At 34.3% G+C, this 22404-nt stretch overlaps 1 protein-coding gene across 2 annotated transcripts; it reads right to left on the minus strand.

Moving 5' to 3' along the window:
* Nucleotides 1-22395, minus strand: LOC124535592 (fumarate hydratase, mitochondrial-like). Of its 2 annotated transcripts, none has more exons than XM_047111853.1 (10): nt 22189-22395; nt 16173-16289; nt 10499-10580; nt 9196-9317; nt 7008-7240; nt 5106-5311; nt 3610-3813; nt 2638-2799; nt 1428-1558; nt 1-375 (listed from the first exon to the last, which is right to left on the minus strand). In XM_047111853.1, the coding sequence occupies exons 1-10, from the start codon at nt 22300-22302 to the stop codon at nt 244-246; spliced, it is 1503 nt and encodes a 500-aa protein (XP_046967809.1). In that variant the 5' UTR covers nt 22303-22395; the 3' UTR covers nt 1-243. The 2 variants fall into 2 exon arrangements, with proteins under 2 accessions (XP_046967809.1, XP_046967810.1); XM_047111854.1 differs by lacking the exon at nt 22189-22395 and adding an exon at nt 17884-18183.
* Between the last annotated feature and the right edge of the window lie 9 nt (nt 22396-22404).

The raw sequence follows: 22404 nt of genomic DNA on the forward strand, positions 1-22404 counted from the left end.
TTTTAATGTCTTTACTGAAAAAAAAAGCAAAAAGTGTGCTTTTATTTCCTATAAACATTCTCAAATAGTAACTCAGTAGTCCAAGCAGTATCACTTATTACTGCCCCATGAAAATTCCAATGTGTATTAAAAAATATGTACTTTAAATGTTTTACATAACAACAAATAATCATTTCAATGTTAACATACTTCATGTAATAAAGCTATTGTCATACATAAGGTTATTAATTCACTTCTAGATATCTACTTAGGTCCCAACATGTCTTCGGGCTTGACCCACTGGTCGAACTGCTCGGCTGTTAGGATGCCTAGCTTGATAGCTGTGTCCTTGAGGGTACCGCCTTCTTTGTGTGCTGTCTTGGCGATTTGGGCAGCCTGAAAATATATCATTATATTTTAAATTATATTGTGACCAGGTATTAAAAGTACCACAGTACATTTTTGAATAAAATCTAAACATGATGAAACAAAAACATTAGGTAAATTACTAAGACTTTTCAAATCAACTCCTGTTCATTTTGATTCTACTTTGATTACCAAAAGTTATTGATATTGGTCTTTTTAACACCGAGATATATAATTACTTTCTTAACACTATTGAGGATATTCATGAATATAATTCAAGCAAGCATTAGTTTCATTTGTTAAAAAAAATACAATTTGCTTATGGTAATAGTAATATAGAAACCTAAAGTATCTTATTTTTAATTAAATTTTACCATTTGCCATCTGCAAATGAGCAGGAGGAAAGTAATCTAAAACAGTAGGACTATGTCTATTTATATTTACTCAAATTCATTTAATTATGTTCAAATGATCATTATCTTCAGCCATTGCTCTTGTCTATTTATATGATGAGATAAGGTGGCTATTTTTTAATTACGATTTGACAGATTCCTTAATGACTTTCATAATATGGTATAACCGGTAAAAAATGGTAGTGTCAGATTTGTGAAGTTCAATTTCAGAATAAACAATTTTACATGCTTTCGGAGGCTTGTAACTATAAATTTTCTAAACAGAACTTTATATTAGACTGATAGCAAAAAGCCTATAAAGATCACTCTAAGGTCACAACTTGGTGGTAGGGCTTTTTGCAAGTCCGTCTGGGTAGGTACCACCCACTCATCAGTTATTCTACCGCCAAATAACAGTACTCAGTATTGTTGTGTTCCGGTTTGAAGGGTGAGTGAGCCAGTGTAACTACAGGCACAAAGGACATAACATCTTAGTTCCCAAGGTTGGGGGCACTTCGACGATGTAAGGAATAGTTAATATTTCTTACAGGTTCATTGTCTATGGGTGATGGTGACCACTTACCATCAGGTGGCCCATATGCTCGTCCGCCAATCTATACCATACAAAAAAACCCCCAAAGACTGATGACGATGAATATTGGAGGAAAAAGTTTTAGATAGTATACTGACCTTATCGTAACCAATATGTGGGTTGAGTGCCGTTACAAGCATGAGGGACTCGCGCATGATTTTGTTGATTTGGTTCGTATTCGCCTTGATGCCAACAGCACAGTTCTTGTTGAACGCCTGACAACCGTCACCTGGAATAAAGCAGGGGGATTTAATATGATTAATAAACAAATATTTGACTTTTATTTTTGACATATTGGCTATAAAACTACAAATTTAATTAAAATATACCTTAATATGGAAATTCATAACAATAAAATATGGTAGAATAACTAGTACTACTTTAATATGTTAATTTTTATCTCATGTTTGTAAAGTAAAAGAAAAAAAAATGTCTGCCTTGTTTTTAAAAAATATAATTTATGCCCTATATAGGTGCTAGGGCTATAGCAATGACCAGATTTCATAATTTAAACGAGAAATTTAAATGTTATATTTGTATCTTCACAGACATATTCTCGGAGCCTTTAGTGTATGTCTTTAATTTAAATAAAGAACATTTCTTTTTGTTTATACTTGAATATTTTGATTACCAGATAGCATTCATATTTAACCTTCTAAGTGAATCCTGGTCTGGTGGGGTGGTCATATTTATCGCAGAACCGACAACCGTTGGGGAAAACGTGTTCTAGAGTGGAGACCGCGTCTCGGCAAACGTAGTGTAGGACGTCCTCGGGCACGGTGGAGTGACGATATACGCAAGGCGGCAGGCAGGAGATGGATGCGAGTAGCCAGAGGAAGACCACAGTGGCGTGCACTTGGAGAGGAATATGTCCAGCAGTGGACGAAAACGGGCTGATGATGATGATGATGATGATGACGATGATGATGATGATGATGACGATGGTGACGATGGTGATGTTATGTTGTCTTAAATTTTCGCGATTATTACACATTTAAATAAAACTAATTATAACGGATGAATCGCGTATATTAATTATTTTTAAACATCCCGACGTTTCGAGCACTTTGCAGTGTTCGTGGTCACGGGTAGACGTCTACCCGTGACCACGTTTACCCGTTTAAAAATAATTAATATACGCGATTCATCCGTTATAATTAGTTTTATTTAGATGGTGATGTTGTTGATGATGATGATGATGATGATGATGATGATGATGATGATGATGATGATGATGATGACGATGATGATGATGATGAAATGAATCCTTGTTAGTATTATAAGAATAGCGCAAGAAGCGCGTGGTACCGATGAGGCGGATGGAGCGCAGCACGTTGGAGACGATCATGGGCTTGAAGACGTTGAGCTCGAAGTGTCCGTTGCTGCCGCCGACCGTGCACGCCACGTGGTTGCCCATCACCTGCGCCGCAACCATCGTCAGCGCCTCACACTGCGTCGGGTTCACCTTGCCTGGCCATGTCAATTAGTCTTAAAAACATAAACATTATTCCACAAAGTTAACAATTTATTTATTATAAAATAGATGTCGCGTTTTAAGGGTTACCGCCTGAAGTTAGGCTCGGGTTCCATCATGGGACACTAATTACTGTAAATTGCACATTTACAAAATTACAACAGCATTGTAAATCTGTTTATTTAAAAAGAGCAACTATGCGAGTTTCTTGCCGTTTCTTCTGCTGCTTTTCGAAAAGGGTGGTAGTATTTAATTGTTGACGATTAAAAAACGCTTCATTGTAAAGTATACTTGAATACATTGATTTGATTTGACTTAAAGGCATCGGTTGTCATGTGTTAGACAAAAAGTAAGTCCTTTCTTGGAATTCACATTTGCTTCATACCGAATTTCGTCAATTCGGGTTTAGTAGTGAAAGACCGACAGACAGATAAACAGAGTTACTTTCACATTTATACTATTAATATAAATATAGTTGATCAGTCAGTTGTTCCTTTTTGTATGGATATGGAAGAAAATCGAAATTATTTTTTTAGAAAATTGAAATTAAATCATTAACTTAGCAATGATGAGAAAATATTAACTCGCATATATTAGAACTATAAAAAAAAATTGTAATTTCAATGAACTAAAAAAATTATTGTGTCTCTCTGTCTGCCTCTCCTCTTAAGTAGAAGAGAAGATGGAAGTTGATCAATTTCTGCTCTAATACGGGTTTAATGATATTATAATTACTAGCAATGTATCTCAACAAGAAATGCAATAGATTGTAATTTCTGTATGTATGTATGTAACATCGTCATTACCAGGCATGATGGAGGATCCTGGCTCGTTCTCAGGCAGCATGAGCTCAGCGAGGCCGCAGCGAGGGCCGGACGCCAGCAGCCTGATGTCGTTGGCGATCTTCATCAGGGACACGGCGATGGTGTTGAGCGCTCCGGACACTTCCACCATTGCGTCGTGGCAAGCGAGCGCCTCGAATTTGTTCGGCGCAGTTTCGAATGGAATGCCTGGGAAAATTATATAAGTTGGAGATAAATATTTATTTTAATACAACTTTATTGCAACTGTTTCATACATATAATAAGTATATAAACCTAGTGCATCTCATTGACTAATTGTATCTATAGTAGAATTTACATTCTGAATGGGTGGTGGTGTATAATTGGTATATCTAATTTAATCCTGTAAGATTTGACTGGTATGAGTCAACTGGAATAAATTTGACTGCTTTATTGGTATTGGGTAGACAAGACTACAGATCTGGAGATCTTAGTTGGAGACACCAGATTGGCCTCATAAAAAATTATTGATTTATTGAAGCCTGGAGTCTTGTAGTTGAAAATATTTCAACTGAAGTATTTTCGGCCATGTTGGATTTGCCAACCCATTGGATTATAAATGGGGGAGTAATGGATGTAGTATAAAATGTCCTGTATTGGGTAGTTTTCTTTAGATATGAATGATGATTTCATAATCGGTCATTGCATTTTCTGATTTTTGTAAATCTTTGGAAACGTATGGGATATGTTTTGGTGTATGTGGTTTAAAATTTAAAAAAAAGAAGATAGCATTTCAAGAATGTCGTCAACTTTTGTATGATGATAAAAGTATTAAATATAGATTGTATTATGAGAATATATATATTAATATATATTTTATGACATATGAATAAAAAGTTTGGCAAAGTATATATAATTGGATGTTTTCTTCAGCAGTGCAAACTTTTGCGTTCAAGGGGTGGAGGGGTGTCGGTATCTATCATTGTATGGGCATGTAATGCGGAGGAATGAGGAACATATTGTGAGGATGGCCTTGAGCATGGATGTGGATGGATATAGAGGTAGAGGACGACCAAGGAAACGATGGATAGATTGTGTGAAAAACGATATGGTTAGAAAGAATGTTACTCGGGAGATGACGTCAGACAGAGAAGTATGGAAGGAAAATACATGCTGCATCATCAACAATCATCAACAGCCTGTAAATTCCCACTGCTGGGCTAAAGGCCTCCTCTCCCTTTACGGAGAAGGTTTCGAACATATTCCACTACGCTGTTCCAATGCGGAATGGAATATACATGTGGCAGAATTTCTATGAAATTTGTCACATGCAGGTTTCCTCACGTTGTTCCTTCACCGCTGAGCACGAGATGAATTATAAAGACAAATTAAGCACATGAATCAGCTGTTAAGATGCACGCGTTCTAACCACTGGGACATGTCGACTCTGCCACTCCAAATAAAATTGGGATGGGGGGGGGGGGGTGTAATGACGGGGGAAGGGAGGTGTGTCGTCTCACCGGTGAGGTTGGCGATCTCCTTGGCGCACTTCTCGGCGAAGCCCTTGCGCGTGTTGAGGCCCGTGCCCACGGCCGTGCCGCCCAGCGCGAGATAGTGCAGTCGCGGCAGCACGGCGCACACGCGCTCCACGCTGTACGACAGCTGCGCCGCGTACCCGCTGAACTCCTGCCCCAGGGTCAGCGGCACCGCATCCATCAGGTGAGTCCTGCGCCACCACACACACATATCCTCACACTGAATGGCGACTAGATACCATTTGTTATTTTGTATATATCTGTATGTGTTTACGTATGACTTTTTGTATATATGTATGTATAAATGTATTTATGTACCTAGCTATATGTATGTTGTAGTTTATTTATGTATTATATTATTTGTATCTATGCATGTAGTCTATTTTACACCACCTACCATTTCTCTGTTGGCTGCTACTCCATATCACCTCGGTTGTCTGGAAGAAATCGCTTTAAAGCGATAAGACCGCCGGTTGTACCATCTTTTTTATATGTTCTTACTATAAGGCTTAATCTGTTTAATTTGTGGTGTACAATAAAGTATTCAAATGAAATCCTCCTCATAGCAACTGCTCGCCGGCACTAGGACCACATACTGACTCTGGGAAACGAGCTGTCATATCCCTCGCGCCTGGTACACTAGTTTAGTTTATTCTTTTATTGTACACCACACAGTGAAATAAAAAAATACAAATGACAAAGATATGGCCTAGATATAACAGGCGTACAATTTTGTCGACCTTATCGCTACATAGCGATCTCTTCCAGGCAACCAACAGGTGTAGGATAGGTCATAGAATATAAGGTGGGTGGTGCTCTACTAATAAATAAAATTATATGACATATACACTACCTGACTCATCCTTTAAGCCACACACTCACACACTGCTACGGGGCCAGGCTTGTGCCTACTATGTGTTACACTGCAGGCAGTGTTCTTGAGTTCTTGTGTTTCCGGCTAAAACATGAGTCAGGACTCATGTTTTAGCCGGAAACACAAGAATACTGAATCTTGATCTATAGCGGTAGAGTATAGTACGATATGTGGTACCTACCCAGATGTGTTCGCATAAAGCCATCAAATTCAGTATGTTTGCTGCGTAGACATTAGTATATTACATTGAGACAAAAAGCTATGCTAGCCTTTTGAAATACGTTTTTCTTTAAAACGCGACATAGTTTAAATCAGTTTAAACCATATTTTTCCATATATCAGATCATAATTCAATTACAATTAGCAAATACTTGATGGTAGGGCTTTGTGCAAGCCCGTCTGGGTAGGTACCACCCACTCATCAGTTATTCTACCGCCAAATAACAGTACTCTGTATTGTTGTGTTCCGGTTTGAAGGGTGAGTGAGCAGTAACTACAGGCACAAGGGACATAACATCTTAGTTCCCAAGGTTGGTGGCCCATTGACGATGTAAGGTAATACATATCTTACAGTGTCATTGTCTATGGGTGATGGTGACCACTTTCCATCAGGTGGCCCATATGTTCGTCCGCCATCGTAAAAAAAAAGTAAAGTAACAGCCTGTAAATTCCCACTGCTGGGCTAAAGCCCTACTCTCCCTTTGAGGAGAAAGTTTGGAACATATTCCACCACGCTGTTCCAATGCGGATTGGTGGAATACACATGTGGCAGAATTTGTATGAAATTTGTCACATGCAGGTTTCCTCACGATGTTTTCCTTCGCCGCTGAGCACGAGATGAAATATAAAGACAAATTAAGCACATGAATCAGCGGTGCTTGCCTGGGTTTGAACCCGCAATCATCGGTTAAGATGCACGCGTTCTAACCACTGGGCCATCTCTGCTCATTCGCCATCCTATAACATAAAAAAAAAAATCGAAACACAAGCTTTAACAAAGAATACTAACAAACCTGCCAATCTTGATGATCTTCTCGAATTCCTTGGACTTGGCGTCCATCGTGTCTCTGAGCGCGACCAGGCCCGGCATGAGGCGGTCCCGGAGTTCCATGGCGACCGCGATGTGCATGGCCGTCGGGTACGTGTCGTTCGAGCTCTGCGACTTGTTCACGTGATCGTTCGGGTGGACCGGGTCCTTGCTGCCGAGCTTACCGCCGAGGATTTGGATCGCACGATTGGATATTACCTTGAGCATAAATATATGCACATACAGTATATTCTGAACACAACAAGACATGACATCGAATTGTCGCGATAACATTGGCCGAGAGCTTGTATAACACTGGTCATTAAAAAAAATATTTTTGTTTGTTTCCTGTTATTTTTTTTTTATTTCTATCTCGTGTACTTTTTAAATGTGCCATTAATTTTACTCTACTAGCTTTTGTTTTTGAGTTACAGCTGACTACCATAATTTACTACTTTGATTTAGATTATCATTTTTTATTGGATACTGAAATATAGTTTTTTGCCTTTTTCGACATGATTTCATAAAGAAGACCTTGTGCACTTAATTCCGATTGTTTTTGCTATATTTGTGGTGTATATGTATTTGCAAAATATCGACAACCTATATAGGACTTCGTAAAAACTGCGTATCATAAACACTTTAAAATAAAATTGTGTAATCAGAACAAGCCGTGGGTTCCTCATATTGTAATTACCAGAAATGTGTGGTATGTCTACGATTATGGCTCAGTGAAAAAAGTGATGCAGTAATGCTCGAAACACCCATGTATTGGCGAAAACCCCGAAATTGCCGTGACGATAGTTACATCTGCGTTGTGAAAATTATCGGAATAAAATGCCGAAAATCTAAATAAGTGGTCATTTCCTAACTGATCTGAACTGAACCCAGCACCCGTAAATCTTTAAATGATCCAAATCATTGTGATCCCTAACAAACACGTCAAGTGAAGACTTTGATTTTGATGAAGTGACTTTAAAAGTAAGTGTAGAAAACATTAAAGCTGGTATTTTTGAAGGGCCACAGATTAGGTAACTCGTGAAAGACTATAATGTTGTCAAATCAATGACTGAACTTGAATCAAAAGCTTAAAATTCATTTGTTATACTTATGAGTAATTTCCTAGGCAAAAATAAATCTGACGACCATGTAGAGCTTGTTGAGGCCATGCTATAAAACTTGAAAAAGCTAGGTAACATGAGCATAAAATTCCAACCGTATTTAGACCGATTTTCACAAAATCTGGGTAATTTCAGTGCAAAGTAGGGTGAAAGATGCCATCAGAGTCTTCGGCCAATGGAAGAGCGTTAACAGGGGCGCTAGGACTCACATATGATGGCAGACTACTGCTGAAGTTTGCAACGAGATTTACCTAAAGTAGTTCATTCAAGGAAATCTTATAAAAGAGTTTCATTGTCTTTAATAGAAATTTTGTTAACATAATGTATAATTTTCTGTACTATTTTGTCAAAATAATAAAACTTTATATTACAAAAAGTAAAGCTGTTAGCAACCTGTGTAGTATTTTTTTCATAATCAGGGCCATAAAAATACCTTATAACAGAAATAAAAATAAAGGAAGCAAAACTTGTGTTGACCAGTGTAATCTATGGTATTTATTTTGGATTGTCGAACGACATTTTGAATTTCAACCAAACTTTTCATTCATTCATTCATCACAACTTTTGAAGTTAAGTTAACATTGTATTATAAATAACTAGCGAATCGACCCGACTTCGCACATCTTAAACTTTAGCTACGTTAGTGTTTCTCTACTATGTTATATTACATTATACATATAAACCTTCTTTTTGAATCAATCTATCTATTAACAAAAAAACGCATCAAAATCCGTTGTGTAATTTTAAAGATCTAAGCATACATAGGGACAGACCAGGGTGAGCGACTATGTTTTATCCTATGTAATGAAGACAATATTTTTTTATTAATTAACCAAGAACTGTCAATAGCTAATAATATAACTGTGCCATTAGTATTTCGCATGAAATAAGGAAACTAAAGTTTTGTTAATGCCTTCTTTGATTGGAGTAGGCTAAAGATTATATAAAGCATAATTACTTGGGACTGATCTCATCAAATTGGGACGCAATCTCATCAAAGCATTGAAAATATAAGATGTCCAAACAACAGTCTTTGAATCCAAAGTTGTTTACCTCATTTGTGTTCATGTTGGACTGAGTGCCTGAACCAGTCTGCCAGATGACGAGAGGGAAATGACCCTCGCGGTAGAGCTTGCCGGAGATGACGTCATCACAGGCCTGCATTATGGCATCAGCTAGAAATAAACTTATATATGGACAACCGAATCGACACCACCTTAAGATCAGATATTATCAGGTCTTGCTGATGCATTATAACTATTACAAGTAATATTAAAATTTAAACGTTGTCTAAAAAAAATGTAAGCGTAATGAACAAATTATTTATCATTAAAATAAAAATACATTTATATTCATTTGTTTTTCACTGGTACTTGAATTTCAGCTAAAAGAACTTTATTTCACATTTAAATTTTTTTTTATGAAATAGGTTGGTGGACGAGCATATGAGCCACCTGATGGTAAGTGGTTATCATCACCCATACACAATGACGCTGTAAGAAATATTAACTATTCTTTACGTCGTCAATGCACCACCAACCTTGGGAACTAAGATGCTATGTCCTTTGTGCCTGTAGTTATACTGGCTCATTCACCCTTCAATGATGATGAGTGGGTGGTACCTACACAGGCGGGCTTGCACAGAGCCCTACCACCAAGTGACAACAAACACACACTTTATGTCATTGGTAATAAGTAACTTTAACAGTTCCTCACATTGCCAATGCACCAACCTTGGCACTAAGATGTTATGTCCCCTGTGTGTCTGTACTTGCAATTATCTCTTACAGAGACAATCATACTTTTGCAATGCAATTGTTTGTATCTAAATATATATGTATAATAATAAAATGAATTACAAATGTAAATGTGTGTGCGCGTGTGTGTGCGTGTGTGCGTGTGTTCGCGCGCGTGTGTGTGTGTTTGTGGTATGTGTGTGGTGTGAGTGTGTGTGTGTGTTTGTGGTATGTGTGTGGTGTGAGTATGTGTAAGTGTGTGTGAGTGTGAGTGTGTGTGTGTGTGTGTGTGTGAGTGTGTGTGTGTGTGGGTGTGGGAGTGTGTGTGTGCGTGTGTGTGCGTTTGTGTGGGTGTACATATGTGTGGGTGTGTGTGTGGGTGTGTGTGCGGGTGTGTGTGGGTGTGTATGTGTATGTGTGTGTGTGTGTGTGTGTGTGTGTGTGTGTGTGTGTGGGTGTGTGTGTGGGTGTGTGTGTGAGTATGTGTGTGTGGGTGTGTATTGAAATAATATACTACTTATTATCAGATCTAAGCATTCAAAAGCGTAGAGGTACCATCAAAATTTAATTATCAATATAACTTGCCATCTCTAAAAAAGAAATAAAGTAAGCAAAATTACCAATTTTTTTGTCGAGGCCGAATTCGATGTTGACTTTCGCCGCTGCTTTCTTTAAGATACCGAAAGCAACGATGACTGGATACTGAAAACATATTAATTTATATTTAGCATATTAATTATATGTATATTGCTTTGTAGGTCTAGTGGATAAGGCACAGATAATAAACTGAGTCGTATAGAGTGCACCTATCTTTGCTTGTATATAACTGTATATGTATGTATATACCGTGTAGTCACTCTTAAGATTGGTTAGTACGGCCGCAATTAGACAGGAGAAAGTTCTTTTTCAATTCGATCATTTTTTAAATTAAAATATGTAAACTGCTTTGATGAATTTTAATAATTTAATGAACATATATTCGATATAGATTTGGACATTGAATTTGTTACAATCATTTATTAAATGTATTAACACAGTATTATAACACGACCATTCAAAAAAGGATGAATGGATAAATTGATGTGGAGGAAAATACTAGCTGGATAGGGTTTAGGCTGGTTATATTTTAGATTCCATGTCGACCATAAAAATAAATTTTACTAGCGATCCGCCCCGGCTCCGCACAGGTACAATGCATATACTAAACAAGTCCCGTTTATTCTCTATCCCTTAAGAATATTGAAATATCCTAAAAATAGTTTTTAATTGTTGTTATAACCTTCTTGCATGATAAATTTGAAACCCCTAATTGAATTATAGTTACAGAGATAGAGCTACTTTGGTTGAAAATATAAATCCCATTTATTCCCTATCCCGTGGGAATTTTGAAAAATTCCTTCTTAGGACACTCAAGGCATACGTGTGCCAAATTTCAAATCTCTAGGTCAAGTGGTTTAGGCTGTGCGTTGTCTGTCAGTCACTCAGCAACGGAACAGTTTTATATATATTGATTAAAACGAGTGACCTGTCCCGGCTTCGATTCTTTATAGTAATGAAGAATCCTACTACTATTATAAAGGCGAAAGTTTGTATGTATGGATGTATGGATGTTTGTTACTCTTTCACGTAAAAACTACTGAATGGATTTGAATGAAACTTTACCACAATATAGCTTATACATCAGAATAACACATAGGCTACAATTTTTGAGGTTTCTAATGTGAGGTCGTAAAAAAACAAATTTTTTGCGCTTACATTGCAAACGCTGACTGAATCCTACAAGATATTGCAGAAATAACAAGAAGAAAACAATGTACTACAGTATTGTACAACTTAAAAAGGTCTACAAAAAAGTCCGTGATGGTATATGTTTATCTCTTAGGAATAACCCAAAATAACCATTTTTTATCCTTTACTTTGTACGAGAAAAAATGGCTTATTTACGAAGCGATTTTAAGCGACTACTAGATTAGACGGGACAAACCTGAAGTCCAAGCGAACGAAGTCGCGGGCAAAAGCTAGTAGTAATATAAATTATTTCATGTCTTTGCGTTATAACACTCAGGAATAATGTAAATCTCTACCAGAGAAATAATTACTATTGGATCATTAGTTCCGGAAATTATACAAATTATCCCCCATATACAAATAAACAGATGTTAATTTTTATAATAGCATAGATGAGCTCCTAATTATAGTCACTAAAAAATAAAATCCATTATTTAATAATAGTTTTTTATGTCAAATTAAAAATAATTGTACTAAAATACCACTTTCTAATTATATTAATTTATCGTGTGACCACAATTTCCCGTCTGAAACCTCAAACGTGGGAAATATTTCAATTATACATCGTCTGCAAAATGCATAGCTAAAGAAAATCACAAGTACGTATAGTACGACACAATTTGGATGTCGCATCGGCAAAATTCGTAAAACCGATCACATCCGAATTGATTACGCTCTTCCAAATTATCAACATTTATTTCGATGTGAATATGATCTTTACACAAATGTAATAACTTGTAATGTCATATGACCTAATATATTCTTCAATTTGACACGTCGATTTACATGCGCTTGCTTTCTCGGGTTGAACTGACGCCAGAATATATAGCGACGAATAGCGTCGAATGGCACGATAACGAGCTATTTCTATTGGTTATGTAAATCGGCAGTAATCGGTTTCATTGAATTTGCCGATGCTACGTTGTGTGTGTGTGTGTCTAAGATGTGTCGTACTGTACGTATGTATTCAAAAGTCAAATGAAGTTATTAATAACAAATAAGGCGAAAGCCTATATATAAAAATACATAAGTAAACTTATCTGACTGATTGTAAAGTTGTCAATGTACTGATACCAAGTGATCGTTACAAAAATACCCATATCTATATAATGTTCAATGTTCTACGGGTACTTTTTGCAGTTAGAAAGTTAGTGAAAGCGAATGACGCTCCAATTTAAAGGTTTTTATTTATCAATCTTTTTGAATAGAACTAGCTGCGTCGCCGTCTTCACACGGGTGCATTTTGTTAATAAATTAAATATTATAGTGTAAATATAATGTATAACCTAAAGATTTTTGATGTCGGGAATAATGTAGCTTTTGACTACTAGACTAATAGTTCCCGATGATTACTCCCACACATACAAACAAACTAATTTTACTTCATTATAATATGGTATAGACATATGTTAGAGACATTTTGTTTTTTTATTATAATTTATGATATTAGTAACAAAGCTATTACTTTTTTTACAACGACCATCCAAAAAAGACATTAGTATTTCAGGGATCATCTTCATGTTTATATTATTCCAACATAACTTCAAAATGACTAAACAAATTTTTATATATGTGGTATCGAATCCTTTCATCCACCCGACTAAATAATTCATTTAGCAGAGATGTTTTTATTCATTGAGGTAAAAAAAAACATCGATAACAGTCGACATAGCTAGTGAAGTGACAGACATCGGCTTATACCAACTTTTGTATCAAATACAAAAGGTACTCAAAACCGATTGTCAAAGAAAGTAGTATTAAATTTACATTAAAATAACGGCCGGATAAAAATACAAATAATTCAGACGCAGTGGAAAAGTTTAAAGAGGTGAATCGTGCTTAATATTGTCACGTCTGAACAGTCGAAGGAGAGAATCAGTCGTAAGCAGTTTTGGACACTTCCTGAGGCACGAGAGTGTAACACAGGCAGCTTCCTGACTATAGACTCTTATTAAGAATTGTTCGTCGGATAAACTCTCAACTGTTGACAGCCTTATTCGGGATTTGATAAGTAATTAATATAAATATTATGTTAAGATTAATATTATAATTAGGAGAGATGAACAAAACAAAAAACTTAATGTTAACATTAATTAGTGTTACTAATAAGATTATTTTAGCACCTTGAGAAAAAGATCATACAATAGACAATTTGTTATAAATAAAATGATAATTAATTTCCATTTGTGCAAAGGCTAATTTTCAAATTAAAACTATTTGCTGTGTAAAGCGGATTTAAACCAAAATTACACACATATTATGCATGCACACATGCAAGATCATCACACATGCACACATACATAGCCTTCATAATATTGTATAAGGCGATAGACGCTAATAACGATATAATTCTTGAAGGATAGTAACTTCAAACACATATAAATGTATGTGAAGCCATTAAATACTTATTATATGATAAACATCTGAACAGTCTAGAAACTATATTCATATTTAAGACAAAGTATGTAACATACATTAAGTAGCAAGTAAATATTTCGCATGTGAATTTATTTCAAATTAATAGGCTGAAATGTTTTTACTGCTACTGAATAGAAGTAAGCCTTGACACAAACTAACTCGTTATTTAAGTATAAACCGTTATGTGATAAAAACTATATTATTTACTTTTAAAATAAACAAAGTTTTATACTAGCTTAAATCTGTGACATATGTAAGTATGGGGGGGGGTCTGGTGTTACGTAGCCATGGCGTTTTTGCAACCCCCACATAACGTGTCTCCTTAATTACATGAGGGAGTGAGTAGTTTAGATATGGAATCGTAAAAGACAAATAAACAAAAACGATTTCATATTCCATAACCATTTCATTTCATAGAGCTGAGATGAGATGGCCCAGTATTTAGAACGCGTGCATCTTAACCAATGATTGTGGGTTCAAATCCAGGAGGGCCTCTGAATTTTAATATGCTTAATTTGAGGTTTTAATTTATCTCGAACTCAGCAGTGAAGGAAAACATCGCGCAACTTCTATATGATTTATTTCAAGGAAATTCTGATTTGGAACTGCGAAGTGGAATATGTTCCAAACATTCTCAAAAGTAGAGGAGGCCTTTGCCCGGCTTTGGGATATTTACAAGTTGTTATTGTATTGTATGGGCTTTCATATTTACAATATCAGTAACAACAACAAACAACAACAACAACCTGTAAATTCCCACTGCTGGGCTAAAGGCCTCCTCTCCCTTTGTGGAGAAGGTTTGGAACATATTCCACCACGCTGTTCCAATGCGGGTTAGTGGAATACACATGTGGCAGAATTTCTATGAAATTTGTCACATGCACACGATGTTTTCCTTCACCGCACGAGATGAATTATAAAAACAAAATAAGCACATGAATCAGCGGTGCTTGCCTGAGTTTGAACCCGCAATCATCGGTTAAGATGCACGCGTTCTAGCCACTGGGCCATCTCGACTCGACGAATATAATAAATAATATCAGTAAGGATGATATTAAACACATTCGCTTTCGCTTAAATCTCTCATGTTTTCTACGTAGTCATAATTGGACTACATGGTGATATTAACGGATTATGGGTACCAGTATTAGGGCATTGAGTTTCGTACAGAGAGAACGATTTTACAACAAAAATCACAATGCACCTGTATGAATGAATGAAATGTTCCATTAACGGGATTATCTGATACGAATTCCACGTGAGGACGCATGATAAAAGAATGGGTTCGCTCGCTCGGTCGCGGCATTGTTATCGTCCTTTGTACTGCTTCATGATAATTAGTGTCTTAATTATCGCATTGTTGCCGAATGTCCAATAGTAACATCCGGGTATGAGTACGTTCAATCGTGTTTATTGAAAATTTCAATCTGTCCGAGGTTTCAATATGAATCATTTCATGGTACTGTTTTTACGGCGGTAGTTGGTGGAACATACCCAAATGAACCTGCATAAAGTACAAAGCCCTGCCACGAAGTCAAAAGTATGATTATAGGTTCTACTTTTAAATGAAAATTAATTTAAAAATAGAACTTCACAATACAGATACAATAAACTTATCAGTAAAATTGTAAGTTTTCCTCATATCGAATGGAAGCCAAACAAATGCTAATATTTGTTTAAATAAATATACAGAACAACAGATTTGGATTATAAAATATCAAGGAATCGCTTGATTTAAATATTATCAAGAGATATTTTTTTATAATTGTGTGACGGTATTTTATTGCAACTTGGATTGAAAATTGGTACAATTCAATTATTGATGATGGTGATGATGTAATCCTAAACTATTTTGGTCATGATGACAATTCCCAAAGGAGACTAGCCATATGCACAGTATATACTACAGGGCAAACTGCAAGCTATTCTAGGCTCCGAGTTACAACTCCATTCCGACGATCTGGGATTCGAACCCAGGACCGTGGCATTCTCGCACCACTGCACTCACAGCCTCGAACTCTTGTCTACTCCGATAGTTGATACCGACTCTGTATATACAATAGTTGATTAAATAAATGCAACACTCACGGGCATCCGTTCCTCTATACCGCCGATCGGAAAGTTCATGACGGAACGTACGGTCTGAGCGCCGTACAATTTGTCATCCGGTACGTCCAATTCGCCGAACGTGTCCCGTTCCTTCCTCTGAAAACAAAATTTAATATATCAGGTACAATATGAACGCTACGCTTCAGTAACATTTTAGATAAGTCTCCTTGAATAACAAAACCAATAAAAATCTAAATATAGTTAATTAAAGTAGGCGAAGTATAAACATTAAGCACCCAACGATTCGGATTGTAGATTTAACCGATAACAACCGGCAAGAAACTAAGTAGTTACTATTCGAATATTTTAATAACAAAGTTATATCAGTTAATTACATTTATTTATGAAAAATCATGTCTTAAAGTCAACAGGTACTCTATATAATTCGTCATCGTCTATATAATTGTGTTGAATTAAATACCTCATTTATTATGTTATTTTTTATATTGAGGAAGCAAAATCAAAATCAAAATAAACTTTATTCAAGTGGGCTTTTACAAGCACTTTTGAATCGTCATTTCACAATTAAGTGCAGCTACCACCGGTTCAGAAAGTAGATTCTACCGAGAAGAACCGGCAAGAAAATCAGTAGTTACTCTTTTTCAAAATTTAAAAAAATACAGTCATGTTAGTTAATACAATTATTTAAATTAATATATCCCGCCTGGAAGTCAACAGGCATAGTAAGAACTAAGAAGTAAAGTCGAATAAAATAAAGTAATGTTGACATAAAAGAAACAGCATAACCACTGTTTCTTTTATGTATCAAAATAATTACGTAAAGTAGCTTATCAAAAGTCATGTTGTTCTCTCTCGCTTATTTTGAACGTATAATTATTACGTCAGTATTCTGTCTATTATCTATATAATCTGTAATGACATATATCCAGAATAATAATGTTAACAAATCTCGTACGTAATTTTTTTTATTTTTTTTTGTTTGATCTTCGACTTTGGTTTGAACGAGTTTCAAATATTAACGATTCTATAGAAGTTTCACTTAAAAAAAGGTTAACTTTTAAATTACTAGAAGACGTGTTTCTATATTTATTCCCCAAATATTAGGTTTACTTACAATCAATCACATGTTATATTTTATGTCTTCTATAAGTTCTACACATACCAAAATCGTGTAACATACCATTTCGTAATATTTTCGACATTAAATAATAAATAACAAAACTCTTTTGTTCAAATTAAATTTAGTTTTTTCAAATACGTTCGTGATTTATTATTACCCTAATCATATATTATAAGTATGAATATCAACTATATTATATCGCAAAAAAAAACAAGGCAACTTAAAACAAAAAAAGAGTATTCGTCTGAGTGTCGACATTACATACGCCTAATAGGAATTAAAACTTCTCATCTCATTTCTCTAGAACATAAGAATAGAACGACAGTATACGAAATATTAAAGATTTAATATTGTAACAAAAACACAATATTACAAAGTATCAGTGATACTATTTTTATAAGCAGGTATTAAGAATTAGAATATATACCTTTTCTTGTTAACTAATCTAAGTTCAAAGTTATAAATTCAATGTATTAAAAATCACTTTTAAGTTATTTTATTCAAACTAAACAATACTTCAAAACTCTAGTCAATATTCGATCAATTAACATTTTAAATATCACTGTATATTTTAAACTTGTTATTGTAATTTTTAATTCAATCACTTACCATTTTCACCGGTTTATTATCATCTTTCAAACAAATTGTACACGCCATTATTATAAAACAGTATAATTTCAAATCCCTAAAATAATATAACTTGAAATTTCGTAAAATAATAAAAATACACACGAAACGAAAACTGTCAGCAATGTCAAAACTTAAAAGAGGTTTTATGTGTGCCCGAGTTTTTAACACGCTACAGCCAGTTATTTCTAGTACGATCAAATACGCGAACAATGTTATCTCTGCGTTATATATACGTAAAACGAGTTTCGCCACACCGAGCTAGACTGTCGTCCCCTCCAAATGGTATACGAACGACTAAGACGAGCCAGTGTTGCCACTCCATAAGTATTTAAAGTCACTAACCGTAATAGTACATTTAAATTCGATATGTTACTAATTTTCCTTGAGGTGAAACCAAACATGTTCATTAAATTACATTCAGTATCTATTAACTATTTTTACTACTGCTTACGTATTTATATTCTTAAGTAAGCATCCTGGTTTCACAAGGGTGCAATTTAGTAATAAAGTTAATATAAATAAAATTAATATCTATCTCATTCAGGAATAATAATATATCAGTTTAAAAAGTTATCAATAAAAAAAAATAGCATGGAATCATTACTTTCGCAGATTACATACAAAGAAACAAATTTTACCAGTATATAATATAAATTAATTGTAGACAAAACATTATGGTGATACTTTTCGTTTGTGGTCTTAGCTGTGTGTAACAAATAATTATCTGTTTTCTTACTATTGTAATAATACCAAGGTAAGGAAGTTACATTTGGTATTTTTATTAGACTTAATAATATGGTCAGGGAGATCGAATGCCAAGGCTTAAAGATGAGCATAAGTTATTTCTTGTTAGATTCTTATAAGAAGATCATACAAAAATAAAAGTATTTATTCCAATAGAAACGATTACGCTCAGCTTTAGCTCTAATAGTGCAAGATTATCTCATTTTTATCGTCACACTATCGAAAATCCTTAACAAGATCTACGACAACAACAAATCGTTTGATTATTTCAACGCTTTTATTTCCCAGAAATATATTGTTTTTAAAACACTTTGTATTTGGCGTATAGTAGTTTCACTTCCTCTTATGACTTATGTTAAAACCGTTTCATTTACAGATAATTAAAAATATGTATCAGATGTGTAAAACGTATTGTAGTGATCGTCTCTTATTTTCATAATCTATGTGATCTCAGTAGTTCAAAATGCTGTAATAGTTACATAGATATATGTAGAATTGATATATTTCGCTTAAATATTGTTAGTGGTGTATTTCATGGAAATATTCCATTTTATACATGTGTTTCCCGAAATTCGCATGAAGCGCCCAAATTGGACGATTTTATTACGTTCCTAAAACATAGTACATCGTGTACTGAAAACAAGCTTTGACATTAATTTCTCTTAATCTTATTAAACATAGCTCTATAACAAAAAAAAAACTGCCAGAAATTCCCTACTTCAAACGACTTTAAGAGTGGCAACACTGAAACGAAGCAACGAGAATGTTAAATCGTTTATTATTTTTTATTAACTATCGTTCTGATCTTGGCGTTGACTGGTCTGATTGTATTGCGGTATCGCGCCATTCTTTTCGTTATCATTCACATATTTGATAATTGTTTACAAAAATATAGTGTAAATGGTAAAATTGATAGTGTGGTCGGGTATACAGTTGTATATTATAACCACACTGTTGATAAGAAAGTTCAATTATTTGAATGATGATATTGTGCAGACCGTATCAGTCACGGCAATTATACCTAACAGGAAAAAAAAATAAAATGTTCAGGAGATACAGTCTGTTCACAAATCGACACCAACAATTTATACTACGCTAACTCGAGAGTGTGCGCATACTCCGCTAATAATTATTAGCGTAATTTAAATCGATTGATTTCAAAAATTGCCTTTAGTGAGCGTCTTATAAAATTTGTAACTTCGTTAATTCCGTATATTTCTAGACGATTTTTTAAATCATATTTAATAACATAATATTTTAGGCAACTTGGCATAAGAAAACGATTTCCACTGAAATTTGAGTTAGCATAGTAAAAATTGTTGGTGTCGAAATACATATTATTAGTTAATACCTGTTGACTTCCAAGCAGGATACATTAATTGAAATAATTGTATTTAATTAACATGACGCTGTATTTTTTAAATGTTAAAAAAGAGTAACTACTGAGTTTCTTGCCGGTTCTTCTCGGTAGAATCTACTTTCCGAACCGGTGGTAGCTTCACTTAATTGTAAAATGACGATTCAAAAGTGCTTATAAAAGCCTACTTGAATAAAGTTTATTTTGATTTTGATTTTGATTTTGATATCTGAGTTTGTGAACATATTATACCTGGCACTCACTATGTCATCACTCTCATAAATTGATGGTATGGAAATCTTTTCCGAATGGTTCAAGCATAGGACAAACGGTTGTTGGTATTTTTGGAAGCAGGAAAGTTGTGCCAAATTTCAAGCCTCAGGCTTAATTGGTATTTCCAAACAGAAAAAGTTTATATATTTTTTAATTTTCTACCTAGTATTACTAATTGCAAACAAACATCCAATGACAACAATATAATATAAACTTAACAAATAAATAAATCAATATATCATAACTGTATAGATTAAATAATGTCAAAAATTGTAGTATGTCATAAAATATATACTACTATTTAATATATTAAAGATTATAGAAAATGTTGAAAAAAGATAAATATTCTTGAATCACTACTTGAACAATGGTAATGACCTTGTATGTCAAATTAAAGGGTAAACAACTGTTCACAAAAACAATAAAAAAAAGACAAACAAATAGATGCCTTGGCCAACATCAAGCCAGGCTCTGTTGACCACACTGAAAACGGTGGTAGCTTCACTTAATATAAAAAAAAGTCATTATATGACGATTCAAAAGTGCTTCTAAAAGCCTACTTGAATAAGGTTAAAGTAAAAGAGTTGATTTTTGAAAGGATGTGTGTGATGATGCTCAAAGAGTGTGATGTAAGCAGAAAGAAAACAAAGGCTTATGATCCAGAAAAAATAAACAATAAAATAAATTAACAAAATCAGAAGAAAGTAATAATAAAAAAAAGACCAAGTTGGCCCTTGTGCAAATGTATCTGTTAGGTACCACCAGTCATCAGATATTCTACTGCCAAATGGCAACACTCAGCATTGTTAATTACTTGTGGAAGCAAATCAAATACATCTGTAGATTTTATTCTCCGTACATACATGGATATTAACTATTTTAATGTATTGACTTGTTTCGAACAATTTTTTGTGAAATAAATACTCAATAATATCAGTCTTTGTATTTTATGGCTTAGGTTTATGAATATGAGATTGCGAACTGCCTTTTAACATTTAGCATACATATTTAACTTGTTTTTTGAACTTTCGGTAAGCCCATTTCATCATAAATTCTCCATACATTCCACTGCCAAACAACAATGCATATTGTTGTATTCCAGTTTGAAGAGTGAGTGGTGAGCCCGTGTAAATACAGGTGTAAAGACATACCATCTCAGTTCAAAAGATTGATGGCAAATTAGCAATGTTAGGAACAGATAATTTTTTTCAGTATCATTTTATTGCACATTGTTATTAATATATTGAAAATGAATTTGCCTATTATGTACCTGGAGACGAGATAAAAGGTAATTGAATCAAACTCCACTTTACTTATTATGCCGTTATGTGTGAGAACTTATTTTTTCTATGTATTACATTTCTGATATTAGTAATTCACTTCATACTCAATAATATAAGCAAACATAATGGACAAATATCATATGTTGATACTTATGATAATAATAAATCTTTCAATCTACAGTATAGTACAGTTTTGACTATTCTCTAACTATTCTATTTAAAAGGTAGTTTTTGGTCTTTAGTATAGCATTATATGTTACAGTTGATTTAAAAATTCATAGCATTGTTTCAAAACACAATAACAATGTTTAATTATTCTATGATACTGTAAACTTTTAGTCCTTTTGTTGATTATAATTAAAAAGCTTTTCAGTGTATCTCTCAATAATTATAATGAACATTTCCCGGTATTGAATCTTACTTATCTTAGAATGGTTAGTTAAAAGCAAGTCTTGAATTCTGATACTAAATTAAAATCATAAATAACAGGAATCAATCTCAAAGTATAGTCCAGAGAAAGTACAATACAGTCTTTAACAATTTAAATACACCGGTAATTATTTAACGATAGTACTTTCAACGGATAATACTTTTTTTCTAAGGAATGTAAGCGATTATGCAACTTACCATAGTGACATTTGTTGTGTTGAAATTACATTTGTTTATAAGTCCAACAACAATACGATAGTTTTTTGATGAATTAATAAGTGTAGATGACAATTTGAACATCGTGGTAGCCATGATTTTATGTAAATAATTATTTAAACCCTAATTTAATGTTGTACCGAATGAACAATTCTGTCACTCAGACAGCAATTCGGTTTTTAAAAGATCAGCTGTCTT

The sequence above is a fragment of the Vanessa cardui genome, chromosome 15 (assembly GCF_905220365.1).
Source record: "Vanessa cardui chromosome 15, ilVanCard2.1, whole genome shotgun sequence".
Taxonomy (NCBI): domain Eukaryota; kingdom Metazoa; phylum Arthropoda; class Insecta; order Lepidoptera; family Nymphalidae; genus Vanessa; species Vanessa cardui.

Excerpts from the sequence above, each read along its gene's own strand:
- LOC124535592 (XM_047111853.1), bottom strand. The coding sequence starts at position 22,302 with ATGGCTACCACGATGTTCAAATTGTCATCTACACTTATTAATTCATCA. Across the intron at positions 5,312-7,007 it reads AAGATCATCAAGATTGGCAG|GACTCACCTGATGGATGCGG; the intron begins GTTTGTTAGTAT and ends GTGGTGGCGCAG. Across the intron at positions 3,814-5,105 it reads GGAGATCGCCAACCTCACCG|GCATTCCATTCGAAACTGCG; the intron begins GTGAGACGACAC and ends TAATTTTCCCAG.